The following is a 17172-nucleotide window of genomic DNA, read 5'->3' as shown; positions in this document are numbered from 1 at the left end:
GGTTTTAATGGTGGTTTTAAAGATGAAGCACTTTACAGGAGCGGCGTTTTAATTTCGTTGTATTTATCTATTTACAATGACAATAAAGGTTTTCATTCATTCATTCATTCATTCATTCATTCATTCATACATTCATTCATTCATACATTCATTCATTCATTCATTCATTCATTCATTCATTCATTCCCTGAGAATGTTCTTGAAGTCGAGGCTACTCAATCATATTCTTATTCCTGGCTATTTGTTCCATTGTTTGCAAGACTGAAATTGAGGAGATGAGAGCAGAGATGGATGAGATGCGGGACACCTTCTATGAGGAAGACGCCTGCCAACTGCATGACATGCGCAGAGAGTTGGAGAGAGCGAACAAGAATTGCCGGATACTCCAATATCGCCTGAAGAAAGCCGAGAGAAAAAGGATTCGCTTCACAGAGAGTGGACAAGTGGATGGAGAGATGCTCAGAAGTCTTGAGCAAGACCTGAAGGTGACTTTGACATGCACCGATTCCATTGTCAGTCATTTATTTTTCATGCTGTGCATTAGTCTCAAGCATACATAATTGTTTGCCCTTCCTCTAACCAGGTGGCAAAGGACGTGTCTGTACGTTTGCACCATGAGCTGGAGAATGTGGAGGAGAAGCGGACAAGGACTGAAGAAGAGAATGAGAAGTTAAGGCAGCAACTGATAGAAGTGGAAGTCACTAAACAAGCGCTTCAGAATGAGCTAGACAAAGCTAAAGAGGTGAGGTGGCAAATACCACCTGTTATTATTGAGGTGAATACAAATGAGGGGTTCAAAAGGCTGTGAAATATTAATACGAGTATTAAGCATGTACAAAAGGAAAGTGTTCTTATAATCCTATTTGTAGAATCGCAATGCCTGTGTAGATCAGTACGTTATTTATACACCATGGTTTGTTTTTTTTTCTTCTATGAGAAATCTGTATCTATGACATCCAAGTGATAGCAACTGCTCCTGGGAGCTGAAGTAGCAGCAGCTGATGATGATTCTCATGATGTAACTGCTGTTTCCTTTCAGCTTTCATTGAAAAGAAAAGGAAGTAAGGATCTCCAGAAAGAGAGGAAGGCTCAGCAGACCCCAACTGAGGTGAGACAGTCGGTTTTGGCCACATACTGTTATTTACGTTAGCATTTAGATTCTGGTTGTATAGTTATCACCTCTGCGATGGTTTGACAAAAAATAAAAATAAGGAAAAGCTATTTTGGATGGAATGGAGGAAATCTGCAATAAGTGGACCGCAAAGTAGCGAGGGACCACTGTATACAAAAGAGCATTGCAATATGGGCCGGAAAAACAAAACCCAAAATATGTTTCTTTTCTCATAAATCACGACAAGTAAATGATCTCCCTTTGAATCATAGGAAGAAAATGACGATCTGAAATGCCAACTGGCCTTCATCAAAGAGGAGGCTGTCTTAATGAGGAAAAAGATGGCAAAGATAGACAAGGAGAAGGACCGCCTGGAGCAGGAGCTGCAGAAGTATCGCTCCTTCTATGGGGATGTGGACAGCCCATTGCCCAAAGGTGAAGCTGGGGGTCCGCCCACCACGCGTGAATCTGAGCTGAAGCTCCGCTTACGCCTGGTTGAGGAGGAAGCCAACATCCTGGGGAGGAAGATTGTAGAGTTGGAAGTGGAGAACAGGGGACTCAAGGCTGAGTTGGATGACATGAGGGAGGACAGGTGATGAATCATCCTAAAATCATGAACTTGTCTACAGCAGCGATGTGCAAACGTTTGTGTTTAAAGGGCCAAATTTGATTTTTAAAATACACAGAAGGGGCAGGTCATTCTGATTTGATTTTGATTTGATTTATTGAACATATAAACAAGCAAACAGCAGAAACACAGAAATTAAAAAGAAAAGAAAAACCCCAATAAAATCATCAATCAATCACAGTTTACATGTTCAAAAGGGAGTAGGAAGAAGTTAAAACCTTATCTAGTGTCACGTTTGGGGAGGTGTCGGAGGCAGGACCCAAATGCAAGGGGCAACAAAAACAGGGCAAGGCAGGGATGCAAGTAAAAAGGGGATTTAATTCAGAAAAAAGGTAAACAAGGTACTATGGAAAACAAGGTCAAAACAAACTATAGTGATGAAAACACAAGGGGAACAAGGCATGGCATGGACAACATGGGATGACAGCAACAGCAACAATGACACAACAAGAACTGAAAGAAAGCAGGGTAACTAAATACACATGGTAACGAGATAACAACAGACACCTGGGCAAGATACAAGAGGCTTGGGGAGCTGATTGGTCAATACACTGGGAAGGGAAGACACACTCAGGTGGACATGGTTAGACATAACGAGACAAGGGAAGAGACAAGGAATACATGACAAATAACCAAAAACACCAAAAGAAAACAAAATCCCACCCCCACAGAACCAAAACATGACATCTAGACCTACCCCTTTTACTTTATATATTTAAACTTGTTTCATTATTAATATAATACTAATTTACAATTTTTTTTAAATGTATAAACCTGGTTATATATACAAGTGCACTTAGACATGCGTGCATTTGCCAATAACATATATACATGAATTTCCTAGACATACAGTATAACATAATACCTATCTAAATCATATACACATTCTCACATATACAAGTTTCATACTCTGGTCTGACATAATTATTATTTTTTTAACTACTTTTAAACACTTTTTTTTTTTTAACTCCAGAAGTGAGTCAAATTTTTTCAGATCAATTCCCAAATTATTCCACAAATTAACACCTTTAACAGATACACACCTTTGCTTAATATTTGTTATTGTTTTAGGTTTTTTGTAGACACTTGTACCACTTATATCATAAGGACTGTGTCTAAATTCAAACAACTTCTGAGTACTGAATACTGAGTATTCATAGATGAGGTTAAATAAATGTATTTTTATTTATTTATTTATTTATTTAAAATATTATATTATCAGTTAATGGGCGGCACGGTGATCTAGTGGTTAGCACATCCGCCTCCCAGTTCTGAGGACTCCGGTTCGAGTCCAGGCTCCGGCCTTCCTGGGTGGAGTTTGCATGTTCTCCCCGTGCCCGCGTGGGTCTTCTCCGGGTACTCCGGTCTCCTCCCACATTCCAAAGACATGCATGGCAGGTTAATTGGGCGCTCCAAATTGTCCCTAGGTGTACTTGTGCGTATGGATTGTTGTTCGTCTCTGTGTGCCCTGCGATTGGCTGGCAACCAGTCCAGGGTGTCCCTCGCCTACTGCCCAGAGCCAGCTGAGATAGGCGCCAGCACCCCCCGCGACCCTTGTGAGGAATAAGTGGTCAGGAAAATGGATGGATGGATGGATCAGTTAATGATAATTTTTAGTTAATTATAATTGATTTTTTTTCCAATTTAAATGGTCTGTGTAGAATTCCCAAAACATGGATGTAAGGTTAATTGAGGACTCTATAAAGCGACCTTGTTTATCTAGATGTGCCCTGCAATTGGCTGGCATCCAGTCTAGGGCGTACCCCGCCTCTGCCCCAAAGTTAGCTGGTGTAGGCTCCAGGACACTGATGTCCCTAGTGAGGATAAGCGGTATATGTCAAATTGTGTATTCACAACGCCATACCTTGCAGATCCCTAGTGTAATACTTAGTTGGGACTGTGTGTGGACACATGCCAATGCTTATTGTCCTCTCCTAGTCTGGTGGCTGCAGGAGTGGATGGCGATGGCCGTGGAGGTCAGCAGTGCAGGGAGCAGGGCGAAGCACTCTCTGAGCTGAGGCAGCAGCTGCAGCTGGTAGAGGACGAAGCAGAACTTCTGCGCAGGAATTTAGCAGATGTGGAGGAGGAAAACAAAAAGGTCAGTGTAGACTTAGACTTGACTTTATTGATCCCTCAATAAATAGATGAGATCGGACCTAATGGTGTGAATTGTGCCTCTAACATGGAGCCATTGTTTTCTGTGTCGTGTATAGGTGACAAATGAGCTGAATAAACTCAAGTACAAGGCTGGATCCCATGAAGCTGGCTCAAGGCACGGAGGTTTGTTTTGCCTTCTCTCAGTCATTCGTAAGAAAGCAAGCAGCTGCAGAGCAGAACGGCCATAAATGTGTATCTGAGGAAAAATGTGTTTCATAAGACCTCCAGGGGGAGCACATTAGAGTCTCATTTGCCGGAGTGTCCCACTTTTCACTGTTGGCTTGTTTCGGCATTCCAGGAGGAACTGACTCTGCTAAAATGGAGGCCCTCCAGGAGGAGCTTAAGGCAGCCCGTCTGCAGATCAATGAACTGAGCGGCAAAGTAATGCAGCTGCAGTATGAGAATCGTGTGCTGCTTTCTAACATGCAGCGCTATGACCTGGCTTCACACCTGGGCATACGAGGCAGCCCACGGGACAGTGATGCTGAGAGTGACGGGGGGCGGGACGATGACACCCCCTCAGCCTCAGCCTCCTCACCTCGCCTCCTCCCGCCCCACCGTAAACGGGAGGGCCCCATTGGAGGCGAGAGTGACTCGGATGAGGTGAGGAACATCCGCTGCCTTACTCCAACGCGCTCCCTCTACTCACCTGTAGAGAGCCGTTTTTTATCCAGAAGCCTGAAAGACCGGCAGCAGATGATAGACATCCGAATCGAGGCCGAAAGGCTGGGCCGGACCATCGACAGGCTCATTGCTGACACAAGCACCATTATTGCTGAAGCTCGGGTATACGTCACCAATGGTGAGCTGTTTGCTAGGCTTGATGATGAAGAGGACGGTGGTAGGTATGTATAAGATGTATGAGGCCATGACACTTTGTTGTGTTTTGGACTACAAATAAAATAAGAAACACATATCTTGATTTGCAGGATCCGAGAACATGAGCTCCTATATCGCATCAACGCGCAGATGAAAGCCTTCAGAAAGGAACTGCAGGGCTTTATTGACCGGTTGGATGTTCCTAAACAAGATGACAAACAACCAGAGGAACCTCTATCTGTAAGCTACATTCAGTACACCAGTACTGTTCGAAAGTCTTAGACTATCTTTAGATTCATTATTTATTATTCAGTCTTTATTAGAACAACATCTTTTAGGTCTTTGACCTATCTTTATGGCACATTGCCCTGGACAAACACTATTGCCGATGTCAGACTACACGAAAACAGCCCGATTTCAGCCCGACCGACGTGTCGCGGACAAACGGGGCATGTCGTAAACGATTTTGGGTTGTCTTGACGTAGCGTCGCCCGTGTAGTGTGCACGTTCAACGACTGGTCGCCTGTTGTCCGTGACGGTTCACGTCCATCACGACGAAAGTCTATTTTTGCTCGTCTTGACGCATAATGTGACATACCTACGTCGTCGTCCGTTTGGTTCCACAGCATTGACCAATAGCGAGAGGGAGCGAAACATCAATCAAACACTGAACAGCATTTTATAGCTCTTTTTATTAGCATTTTTATTTTATTTTATTAGCATTTGTTTATTTATTCGTTTATGTATTTATTTATTTATCCCCTGGATATTTCATGGGATGGGGCCAGGCAGGTGCATCTCAAGGGAAAAAAAAAAAGAAAAAAAAAGTGCCCCGCTGTAGCGCTGCGGCTGCATGGAGCGTGCAACCCGTCAGGCAACAGTGACATGAATAGAGGACCAAAATATATTGTGACTGTTGTTCTAATAATTTCAGAGATTTGGGCATATGAGTAGGGATGGGTACATATTTAGTGAAGATCGATCACATTTTCATATAGTCGGGCCAGGCCTCGCCGCCTTAACTGTCACCCGCTCTCACTTGAAAGTTTTTTTTTCCCCCTCGGAGTGAGTGGCGTGCTATCCAATGCACCGTACTAAAACAAATCAAATATGAATAAATGAAGCAGTAAAAAATACTCAATATAATATTTCAGTGTTTGATAAAATAATAAAACAAGATGTCATCCCGCAAATTAATTAAAGGAAGGCTCCTTTAATTTTACATGTATGGCTTGATTGGCAGTAAATAGTTAGTATAGCTACGAAACATGCATAAGAGCTGAAGAATACACTCCTATATTGATTTATTTAACTTTTTTCAACATAGAAGTACTTCCGTGTTGCAACGCCCCCGAGTGGTGACGTCACTAGTGTGTATACTCGCTTGGGGAACAGTAGTTCACGCAGACATAACAACGAGGAAGACACAAACGTCAGTTATGCCTTACTGTATTGCAAAATTTTGCAAGGCGTCGGCAAGGAAAAACCCGCGAGACCCCCCCCCCCCCCCCAAGAAAAAAAAAAAAAAAAAAAAAAAAAAAGCTACTTGAGTAGACAATGGTTTGTTTGCTAAGTGCTGTCAACCTCCCGAAGGACAAGCAGGCGTGCGCGCAGCGAACATTTCAGGCATGAGGACTTCGAATATATGTTACAATTTGAGATGGGGTACGCCACACGCCTAATACTAAAGCCCAACGCAGTACCGAGTATCTTTAAAGAACCAGACGTGGGAAATAATCAAGCCGATGGAGGAGCCGCAACTGCTAGCAACACGGAGCCTTCACTCTCACAACAGTCGGCACACATCGAGGTCTTACTACGGCCACTGAAAGATCTCGGAGAAGCGAAGCAAATTTAAAGCGAAAGGTAGGCATGTTTCGGGGGTGGGGGGGCATTGGTTATTATACTGCACGGACTGTTTTATTTCATAATTCATTTGAAGGTGGCCAACGCAGGGGCACGTCGGCACGTTACCGTAATGCACAGTATTAACAATCGTTGGGGCGGCTGGCTTGACTTCGTCTTTTCGAGTGGCGGCTGGCCTGACCGCAGTGGGACGCTACGCAAAAAAGAAAAAAAAAACAGCTAGGGGAGGTTGGGTGCTGTAACGACGATACATTTAATTTTACTATTTTTTCTTTTTCCTGAAATATTTCGTCAGTTCCACACGTTTTGCATTGCTCGTACTGTGTGTCACTTTACCTGTTGGATATTTGCTCCTCCAAGACTTTTCTTCTTCACATCTTTCATCGCAACCAAAGCTATCCTGAGAATGTCTATTTAGTATTGCCATGTTGAATGTCTGATGTTCCAGGATGCAGTTGAGATTGTCCGCAAGGAACCGATCCTCGAGTTCTTTCATTTCCAGACAGCACACATTCATTAGCGGATTGTCCATTCCTGCAGCTCCCGCACGAGCACCACTCACCCCCCGCCTGATTCACTCGTTCGTCAAAGTTTATTTTGTGCCCGAAAAGACCATCTGGCGCCACAACTTTCACATCCAAGGCAGACTTTCCTTCGGTAGGGTTATTTTGTCGTGTTGGCTCGAAGCGATAAGGTTTAATCCTTCCGGGTTTGACGCTAGATGCACGGCTGCGTTGCATAGTGCTTCCATAGTGTAGCGTTTACACACTAGTGACGTAAACATCCGGGTTATTTAGTCACGTGTAACAAACATGCCGGCGTTCGATTCATTTTAACAATGGTTTAAAAGTTATTAAATGTACATAAAAAAATAATCACGTCACCAAATTAATTATTGAAAAAGTAGCAACTTTTTGCTGCTAAAAATGGATCAATAAGTAAAGTGTCCCTTTAACAAAATCAGCTATAAATACCCCGGCGCATATAGGCCTAAATAAATTAAAATACAGTGTTGGCTACTAAATCATATTTTAAACACTATTGCGGAGCAGGGAGCGCAAGCAATGCGCTCACATCACACTTGTCCCATTCACGCAAACACTCCCTGTCCTTGCCTCTTTTTTTTTTTTTTTGTCCCACCTCCCCGACAAACAGTGGCCGACGCGTCTCTCTTGGCAAGACAACACACGATGATCGGCTGGTGTCTTGTCGCGTTCAGACGTGTAGTGTGACTACAAGCCCCGTCCACGACACAGAGCGAATTTGTCGGGTAATGTGATAGTGCAACTGTCGTGTAAGACAAAAAAAATCGCTTAGTCTGACATTGGCATATCTCTCACTATTTACACTCCATGCAGTATGCCTAAAATTACAATTAAATGCCCTGGCTTGAACCTTAAGAACACGATTAGAAAACAGATAGAGAAAAACAAAAACAAAAACAGGGGCATGTTCACTAAGAATGCGCTGCGTCCGGTCATAGCGTGAAATATTGCACCACAACTGCACCCGCGGTCTGCGCCCAGTTACCCACCTATTCACTAAGGATATTGCTCTAATCATATACTGGCGCAAACACGCCCACAAAACTGACAGCTTGGAGCAAATTTGCACCTGATTTACCACACATGGCAATGGATTTGCGCCAAGAACATGGTTGTTATAGTAACAGTTGCGAGAAAGATGACATTATCAGAAAGGGAGGTTGGACCGAGGGTAAACGTTGATAGCGCCATTAAGCTGTACAGAGCAGAGAAGAAGACGACAACGTCATTCACTCGTAAAGTACAAATTATTGGTGCAATCGTTTTTTAGAAATATATTTTCAGAGGTTGGTACAGTATGCATCTGGCACGTAAAAATGATCGTAAGATGCCTCCCCGCCATTGCCGATCAGTCTGGGTTACGTTATGTGTCCTAAACCAACATAGAAAATCCCTCTCTCTCTCTCTCTCTCTCTCTCTCTCTCTCTCTCTCTCTCTCTCTCTCTCTCTCTCTCTCTCTCTCTCTCTCTCTGCGTGATATGCCGTGAATGTTGTGCTACAAATGGCACGCACTGCTGTCATGATCCTGGGATCGAGGTTGCAGCAGGTTAATACATGCTTTCCAAAAACGTTATTTGCGTCACGCAAACTCTGTGTGGCTATTTGCGCTGGCGTTAGTGAATTAGACGCTGTATATCAATGAATCTCATTTGCATTGGGGTGGGCATATTTTGCGTCAAATGTATGCAAATTACCTAATTTAAATACGCACAAATAACACTGGTGCACCGTGACGCAATCTGTTTGGCAGAGCCCTTAGTGACAGATTTCCCCATCTGCGCGTGTTAGTGAATTAGGCGCTCCCTGATTGCTCCATTTTTGCCGGTTAGCACGGTGCAAAGGCGGCACAAACCTTTAGTAAATAGGCCCCTTAGAGCGACTTCAGTAAGTATCTGACCTCCCATCAACCTTGAGCAACAGCAGAACCCCGGGTTTACATCGGTTGCGGTTGCGGTGCGGTTGCGGTGCGGTTGCGGTGCGGTTGAGGTGCGTTCCGGCGACGCAAGCAATTAGATTCCATTCATTCGAATGGTGCAGTTTACACCACTTGTGGGTGCGTTGCGTGTCGACTGCGTCTCAGCTGCGGCGTGCCGCAGCCCTTCCGCAAGGATAGACCTATTTTCTATTTTTGCCGGACGCCGCAGCGGTAGGCCTCCGGCAAATGGCAAGGTAGCACAAAACACATCGAGCGGGACAGGAAGACAGACGCAGTTTCGAAATAAATTTCCGGTTACCTTTCAAGATAAAACACTCGCCAGCTCCTATTTCGCAAGCATGCTAGCAAAACGTGATGTGGGCGTAGACGGGCCTGGAGTTAACGTGCGAGGTGCTCATTCACGGTTTAGACACCAGCGAACATGGACGAGGAGAGGTTTATATTGGAGGTAGAAAGCCACAAAATAAAAAAAGTCCACCTCTCTTTCTGCTTCTCTGTTGAGCACAGACTTTCTGTGTGTTTGTCGTTGTTTTTAATACCACATGACCGCGCGGTCACGCGAGACACGGCGGGAAGTGGTCGGCGACGGAGCTGCCGGACCGCAGCTGTGCGATTGATTGCGATTGTGTGGATTGGCCAAAAAATTGACCCGTCCGGAGCACGCAGTCAAGACGCACCGCACCGCAGCCGCACCGCAACCGCAACCGGTGTAAACCCGGGGGAAGCCTTCCTTTCTAAAAGCTAAATGTGAAGAAGCCTTGATTGTCACTGCAACATACTATTTATTGTTTTACCATGTCAAAATAATTGCTGTTAAAAAAAAGAGAAAAGGACGGCATATTAGGGCATAATTTTTGTGTGCAAATTTTTAAGAAAACGAAACTCACAAATTTACGACATTATAAAGTGGCAGATTTGTGGAGAAAATAAACTCAGAAACCTACGAGAAATACACGTAGCGTACTACTTGGATCTTCTTCTTCTTCTTTCGGCTTTTCCCTTCAGGGGTCTCCACAGCGAATCAGTTGCCTCCATCTAACCCTGTCCTCTGCATCCTCTGCTCTCACACCAACTACCTTTATGTCCTCTTTAACTACATCCATAAATGTTTGTTCCAATACTTTTCAGTCAGCTTTTCAAATAAGGAGACAGTAATTGCTTTAGCAGAAATTAACCATATCATGTTAAGCATTCACATTTTGAAGCGTTGGGTGCTGCCAGTGACAAAGATGCCTCGCTTTGCGAAGTCACCCTGAGGATCAAGCAATTAAGTAATTTGTTACAATATATATTTACTTGTAGATTTATGTTTCCAGAATTATTATTTACACATTCCTGCGTTTTGCTATTTTTTATTTTTTTGTAAAAGTAGATAAGTTGATGTGACAAATCTGCTGTTCTTCGTCATTCACTTGTGTTTACCTAAAGAATGCTAGGTTCTGATTGGTTAATGTTAGTCAGCTGATAGGGTTAAGGAAGTGTTATCGGTCTAGCTGCCATGTATGACAAGTAAAGTTGAAATCCATGTCCAACTTGCCTTTTCATTTTATAAAGAGTGTTCCATTAACCACCAACAAATCCTCAGGTTAGCACCTGGTGGACAAAAGCCAGCACCTCGTCCAGACTATAGCTATACTACATGTATGTCTCACAAGTTTCCGAGTCTCCCCCCCCCCCCCCCCATAATTTGTGATTTTATTTTTCGTAAATTTGTGACTTTATAATGTCGCAAATTTGCGAGTTTATTTCTCGTAAATTTGTCAGTTTTTGTCTGAATAATGTGGCCAATTGCACAGAACTAAAAAAAACAAAAAAACAACAACAACAAAAAAAACAGACATGTTTTATGATAACTAAATTGTCAATGTTCTTCTTCTCTCCATTTTTATTTCACTCATCAAGATGTTTCAGCCCATTATTTTGCTGATCCTCATTCTTGTTCTGTTTTCCTCGCTCTCTTATGCCACCATTTTTAAACTTGTGTTTCTTTTTACTCTTTTCTTTGTTCTGTAGCCATCACAATTGAATATTCTACATTTTTATGTCTGTTTATTATTGTTTCATGTAGTGCTTCATTTTAATTATTTTGCGTTGAATGTAAGGTCACTCAAGGTATTGGGCATCATTTTACAAGCACAACCCAAGCCACTCATCACTTCAGATGTTTTCAACTTCAAAAGGAGACCAAACACCTTGGGGAGATAGTGGAGAACTAGGTGAGTGTACACCACATTTTTTTTTAAAAATTGAAATTGATTGAAAAGTATTAGATGTATAATTCGAGATATTTTCTGGATGGTGTAGACACACACTGGTGTGTTTATGGCAGTGATGCCTATAGTCTTTTTTTGCTCAAATGTGTGTAATGTTAGATAATTAGCATGTACAGACTATGACATTGTTTACACTCGTTCTCATAGCTTTACACACTGAAAAAAAAAAAGTACATCACAATACCTTTATGGGTACAAAGGATTGTCTTTGGGTTGATACCCTCAGATGTACGATGTGTGTAAATGGTACTTTAGCACTTTTCTACCTTCCAAGGCTCTCAAAACGCTTTACATTCGACTACTCATGACGCCGCATCAGGAGCAACTGGGGATTCAGTATCTTGCTCAAGGATACTTTGACATGGTCACAATGGCATGGGATCGAACCTACAACCTCTGGGTTGCTGAGCACTCTATCACTCAATATGCTTTCTTTTTCCTGGAAAAGGAACATACATTCACAGTGCTGTACTGATTTGGGGCTTATAGGGCTCTATTTTTGTAGGCTGGTGCATGTGTGCATGGCGTAAAAAAAAAAAAAAAAAAAACTAAAAAACAGGCGCATCTCAATTTTCTTTGCAGGGCAACAACATTCTGCACCGTTAGGGGTAGTGTTGCACATTTCTGGACGTTCCAACACCATCTAGCACCAGTGTAGTGTTGTGGCTGATACATTAATACGATTTTCAGAGTTACCATGTCCCGCTAAGGGAAACAATAACTACCAGTAGGATACAGCGTAGCCTGCGAGAAAAAAACAAAAAACTAAAACATTTTGACACCCCTGATTTAGAGCCTTTAATTACACTGGCATGTATGTTTTTGGAATGTGGGAGATGGCTGTAGTACCCGCAAATCTGGCAGCCAGAGGAAGGACATGCAAACTTCACACATATCCTGTCGACCTCTTAACCTAAACCTGCACACCTTCAATGAATTACTTTCTAAGTATACTGAGAAAAATGACTTTTTCCATCCATTTTCTACTGCTTATCCGAGGTCAGGTCACAGGGGCAGCAGCTTTAGGAGGTAAACCCAGACTTCCGTCTCCCCAGCCACTACAACCAGCTCCACCGGCGGGATCCCAAGGCATTCCCAGGCCAGCCGAGAGACATAGTCTCTGGAGCATGTCCTGGGTCGTCCCCGGGGCCTCCCGCCGGTGGGACATGCCCGGAACACTTCTCCAAGGAGGCGTCCAGGAGGCATCCGTACCAGATGCCCGAGCCACCGCAGCAGATCGACCGAGTCCCTCCCGGATGACCGAGCTTCTCACCCTATCTCTAAGGGAGAGCCCGGACACCCTGCGGAGGAAACTCATTTCGACCGCTTGTATCCGGGATCTTATTCTTTAGGTTGCGACCCACAGCTCATGACCATAGGTGAGGGTCGGAACGTAGATCAACTGGTAAATCGAGAGGTTTTCCGTTCAGCTCAGCTCTTTCTTCACCACAACGGACCGATGCAATGTCTGCATCACTGCAGATACTGCACCGATCCGCCTGTCGATCTCCCGCCCATCCTGCCCTAAGTCGTGAACAAGACCCCAACTCCTCCACTTGGGGCAAGATCTCATCCCTGACCTGGAGAGGGAACGCCACCCTTTTCGTACTGAGGAGCATAGTCTCGGATTTGAAGGTGCTGAGCTTTATCCCAACCGCTTGATGAAGCCAACAGCACCACATCATCTGCAAAAAGCAGAGATGTAATGCTGAGGCCACCAAACCGGACCTTCTCAACGCCTTGGCTGTGCCTTGAAATTCTGTCCATAAAAGTTATGAATAGAATCGGTGACAAAGGGCAGCCTTGGCGGAGTCCAATCCTCATTGGAAACGAATCCGACTAACAGCCGGCGATGCGGACCAAACTCAACACCCACGTACAGGGACCTAACAGCTCGTATCAGGGGGCTTGGTACCCTGTACTCCCGAAGCACCCCCCACAGGATTCCCCGAGGGATATGGTCGAACGCCTTCTTAAAATCCACAATACACATGTGGACCGGTTGAGCGAACTCCCACGCAACCTCGAGGATCCTGCCGAGGGTGTAGAGCTGATCCAATGTTCCACGGCCAGGATGACAACCACATTGCTTCGCCTGAATCCGAGATTTGACTTCCCGATGGACCGTCATCTCCAGCACCCCTGAATAGACTTTACCATGAAGGCCGAGAAGTGTGAACCCTCTATAATTGGAACAGACCACAAAAAGGGGGACCACCACCCCGGTCTGCCAATTCAGATACACTGTCCCTGATGTCCACGCAGTGTTGTAGTGGCGTCTCAACTACGACAGCTCCGCAATATCCAGAGCCTCTAGGAACTCCGGGCGGATCTCATCCACCCCCGCGGCCCCGCCACCGAGGAGCTTTCTAACCACCTCAGTGACTTCAACCCCAGAGATAGGAGAGCCCACCTCAGAGTCCCCACTCACTGCTCCCTCAAAGGAAGAGGTGTCGGTGGAATTGAGGAGGTCTTCGAAGTATTCCACCCACCTATTCACAACGTCCCGAGTCGAAGTCAGCAGCACCCCATCTCCACTAGGGCTGGGTATTGCCGCCAACTTCACCATACGATACGTATCACGATACAGGGGCCACGATACGATACGTATCGCGATACATATGTATCCCAAATAAGACACATTTTATTTTTATTTTTTAAACAAAATATAGGAAAATTGGTACACTGAGACACGTGCCATGTTAAGTTTATCAATAAATAAATGTTGACATTCTTCCTCTGCTTTCATTTTTCTTAGCAAGACACAGTGTCCAATCACCGGTGAGCTATTTTTGCAATAATTGAAGGCAATTAACTTCAAAGATGCTGCTGGTTTTTATTTTTTAGGTACAATGCAAGCCGCAAAGGCAAACGTGAACTGCCGATTTAAAGTTAACGAGCAATATCGATTCTGACGCCTGCGTATCGATACGTGTATTGTAATGAGGCCCGCAACGATATATTGCCGTATCGATTTTTTGAGCACACCCCTAATCTCCACTATACACAGTGTTATTGGTGCACTGCTTTCCTAACCTGAGACGCCGGATGGTGGACCAGAATTTCCTCGAAGCCATCCGGAAGTCGTTTTCCATGTCCTCAACGAACTCCTCCCATGTCCGACTTTTTGCCTCAGCAAACGCCGAAGCCGCATTCCGCTTGGCCAGCCGGTACCTGTCAACTGCCTCCGGAGTCCCATAGGCCAAAAAGGCCAGATAGGGCTCCTTCTTCAGCTTGGCAGCATAGCACACCAGCGGCACCGACCGGCACCGACCACCTTATGGCCCAAGCTCCGATCGGCCGCCTCAACAATGGAGGCGCAGAACATGGCCCACTTGGACTCAATGTCCCCCGCCTCCTCCAGGACAAGGGAGATGTTCAGCCGGAGGTGGGCGTTGAAACTTTCTGACAGAGGATTCAGACATTCCCAGACATTCCCAGCAAACCCTCACAATACGTTCGGGTGTGCCAGGTCGGACCGGCATCTTCCCCCACCAATCGGAGCCAACACACCACCACACTGACTTCTCCTGAATCTGAGATTTGACTTCCCGATGGACCCGATGGTGATCACTTGACAGCTCCGCCTCTCTCTTCACCCGAGTGTCCAAAACACGCGGTCACAAATCCGATGACTCGACTATAAAGTCGATCATTGAACTGTGGCCTAGGGTGTCCTGGTGCCAAGTGCACATATGGACAGCCTTATGTTTGAAAATGGTGTGCATTTATGGACAATCTGGGACGAGCACACAAGTCCAATAACAGAACACCACTCGGGTTCTGATCGGGAAGGCCGTTCCTCCCAATCACGCCCCTCCAGGTCTCACTGTCATTGCCCACGTGAGCGTTGAAGTCCCCCAGCAGAACGAGAGAGTCCCGAGGGGAGCGCTCTTCAGCACACCATCCCAGGACACCAAAAAGGGTGGGTACTCTGAACTGCTGTTTGGTGCATATGCAACAGTCAGGACCCGTTCCCCCACCCGAAGGCGGAGGGAGGTTACCTTCTCATCTACCGGGGTGAACCCCAACGTACAGTCACCAGGCCGGAGGGCAATAAGAATGCCCACACCTACTCTACGCCTCTCGCCGTGGTCAACTCCAGACTGGAAGAGAGTCCAAACCCTCTCGAGAGGATTGGTACCAGAGCCCATGCTGTGTGTGGAGGCGAATCCGACTATGTCTTGTCGGAACTTCTCAGCCTCACACACCAATTCGGGCTCCTTTTCCGCCAGTGAGGTGAAATTTCATGTCCCTAGACCAGCTTCTGTAGCTGGGGATCGGCCCGCCAAAGTCCCCACCCTTGTCTGCCTCCCAGCTCACTCTGCACCCGACCCCTTTGGCCCCTCCCACCGGTGGTGAACCCAAGGGAAGAGGGACCCATGTTGCCTCTTCGGGCTATGCTCTGCCGGACCCCCATGAGTGCAGGCCCGGTCACCAGGTGCTCGCCAACGAGCCCCATCTCCAGGCCTGGCTCCAGGGTGTGGCCCCGGCGACCCGCGTACGGGCAAGGGAAATGTGTTTCCATTTATTGTGTTCATCATAAGGGGTTAGAAAAATGACTTTTTCCCCTTGTAAATATTACCTTGGTTTCATAATTATCCATCCATTTTCTTGACCGCTTATTCCTCACAAGGGTCGCGGGGGCTACTGGCGCCTATCTCAGCTGGCTCTGGGCAGTAGGCGGGGGACACCCTGGACTGGTTGCCAACCAATCGCAGGGCACACAGAGACGAACAACCATCCACACTGTTTCATAATTATATTTACTATATTTTTTTCACAGTTATTCACATTTAATTAAAAACATTTGGTATACCGGTACTTCAATGTGCTATTTGTTTTTTTCTTCGTAATGTTTTACAACAAATGTAAAAGAAAGTTTTTAATTAAATTAATAATTAATATTTACTCAGTTAATGTGTTTAATTTTAGAACAGCTAAAAACAAGTGAACTTTACTCGGAAGAGAGAGAGAGAGAGAGAGAGAGATTTCTATAATTTGACATGTTTAAATGCTTAATGTACATTATAATGTACGTTATACACTATGTATGTACACTAACGGGTGCTTTTAATTAATTGAATTATTATTAAATCATTTTTCCTGCTTAATGCCATCCAGAAACATAGAACTTTGACTTGTGTATATTATTCAGTTCCCAACTTATTGTCTTGCTTAACACTTAACTAGTGTTCCCATCCCATTTTTTGGCCCCCGATTCTGATACTCAGTTTTGCAGTGTCGGCTGATGGCGATACCGTACCGATACCTAGTTTGTTTGTTATTTAACATAAAAAGGTGCCCTGCCATTGGTTCGGAGCATTCAAGGGCCAATAGGATATCTTGGCTCAGCATGCAGTGAACACGTCACATGACATCAGTGAATGTCGTGCTCAAGCAAGACACAAGATGCAAAGTCTTAAATTAGCTTAGAAAATAAAGGTATCGGCATGTTACTTGTTCGTACTAGATACCAACGCTTTCATGCCGTATCGGGGCCTCTCCAGATACTGGTATCGGTATCGGAACAACACTACACTTAACATTTAACCTGTATAATTTTTCATTTCAATTTGTTTTCAACAAAGACTGAAACTTGGAGTTGTCATTTTTTTTTCTGCACTTTGGTTCATTTATTGTAAATGAATCCTAATTTTTGCATTTTATTGTGTAATTTGAGTCTCTTTTGCAGAGTGACTGTTTTGCCTTGTCAGAACTAAACAAAAAACACACCTTTCTTTAACATTATCTGTGATTGGTTTATTAGAGGCGGCATGGTGGTGCCTGGTTGTCATGTCTGCCTCCCTTTGCAAAGGACGTGAGTTCGAGTCCGG

General features: G+C 44.8%; 1 protein-coding gene across 6 annotated transcripts in view; it reads left to right on the top strand.

The window, feature by feature from the left end:
- Positions 1-17172, top strand: part of LOC144022984 (microtubule cross-linking factor 3-like) — a 49213-nt gene that overhangs the window by 3105 nt on the left and 28936 nt on the right. Inside the window, exons 3-12 of one of the 6 annotated variants that reach the window (XR_013284460.1) lie at positions 261-485; positions 584-742; positions 1040-1108; positions 1384-1703; positions 3678-3837; positions 3953-4019; positions 4195-4741; positions 4826-4955; positions 10965-11278; positions 12340-12383. Coding sequence is in view for 3 of the 6 variants with exons in the window: in XM_077528215.1 (XP_077384341.1) it covers positions 261-485; positions 584-742; positions 1040-1108; positions 1384-1703; positions 3678-3837; positions 3953-4019; positions 4195-4741; positions 4826-4955; positions 11165-11278 (1791 nt within the window). In the remaining 3 variants the exon portion in view is untranslated. Of the gene's footprint in view, positions 1-260; positions 486-583; positions 743-1039; positions 1109-1383; positions 1704-3677; positions 3838-3952; positions 4020-4194; positions 4742-4825; positions 4956-10964; positions 11279-12334; positions 13960-17172 lie in introns of those variants that run through there. The other 5 variants (XM_077528215.1, XM_077528216.1, XR_013284459.1 and 2 more) reach the window with 5 other exon arrangements.

The sequence above is a fragment of the Festucalex cinctus genome, chromosome 7, assembly GCF_051991245.1.
Source record: "Festucalex cinctus isolate MCC-2025b chromosome 7, RoL_Fcin_1.0, whole genome shotgun sequence".
NCBI lineage: Eukaryota > Metazoa > Chordata > Actinopteri > Syngnathiformes > Syngnathidae > Festucalex > Festucalex cinctus.
The sequence above is the reverse complement of the archived record's forward strand: the minus strand, read 5'-3'. Positions and strand labels throughout refer to the sequence as shown.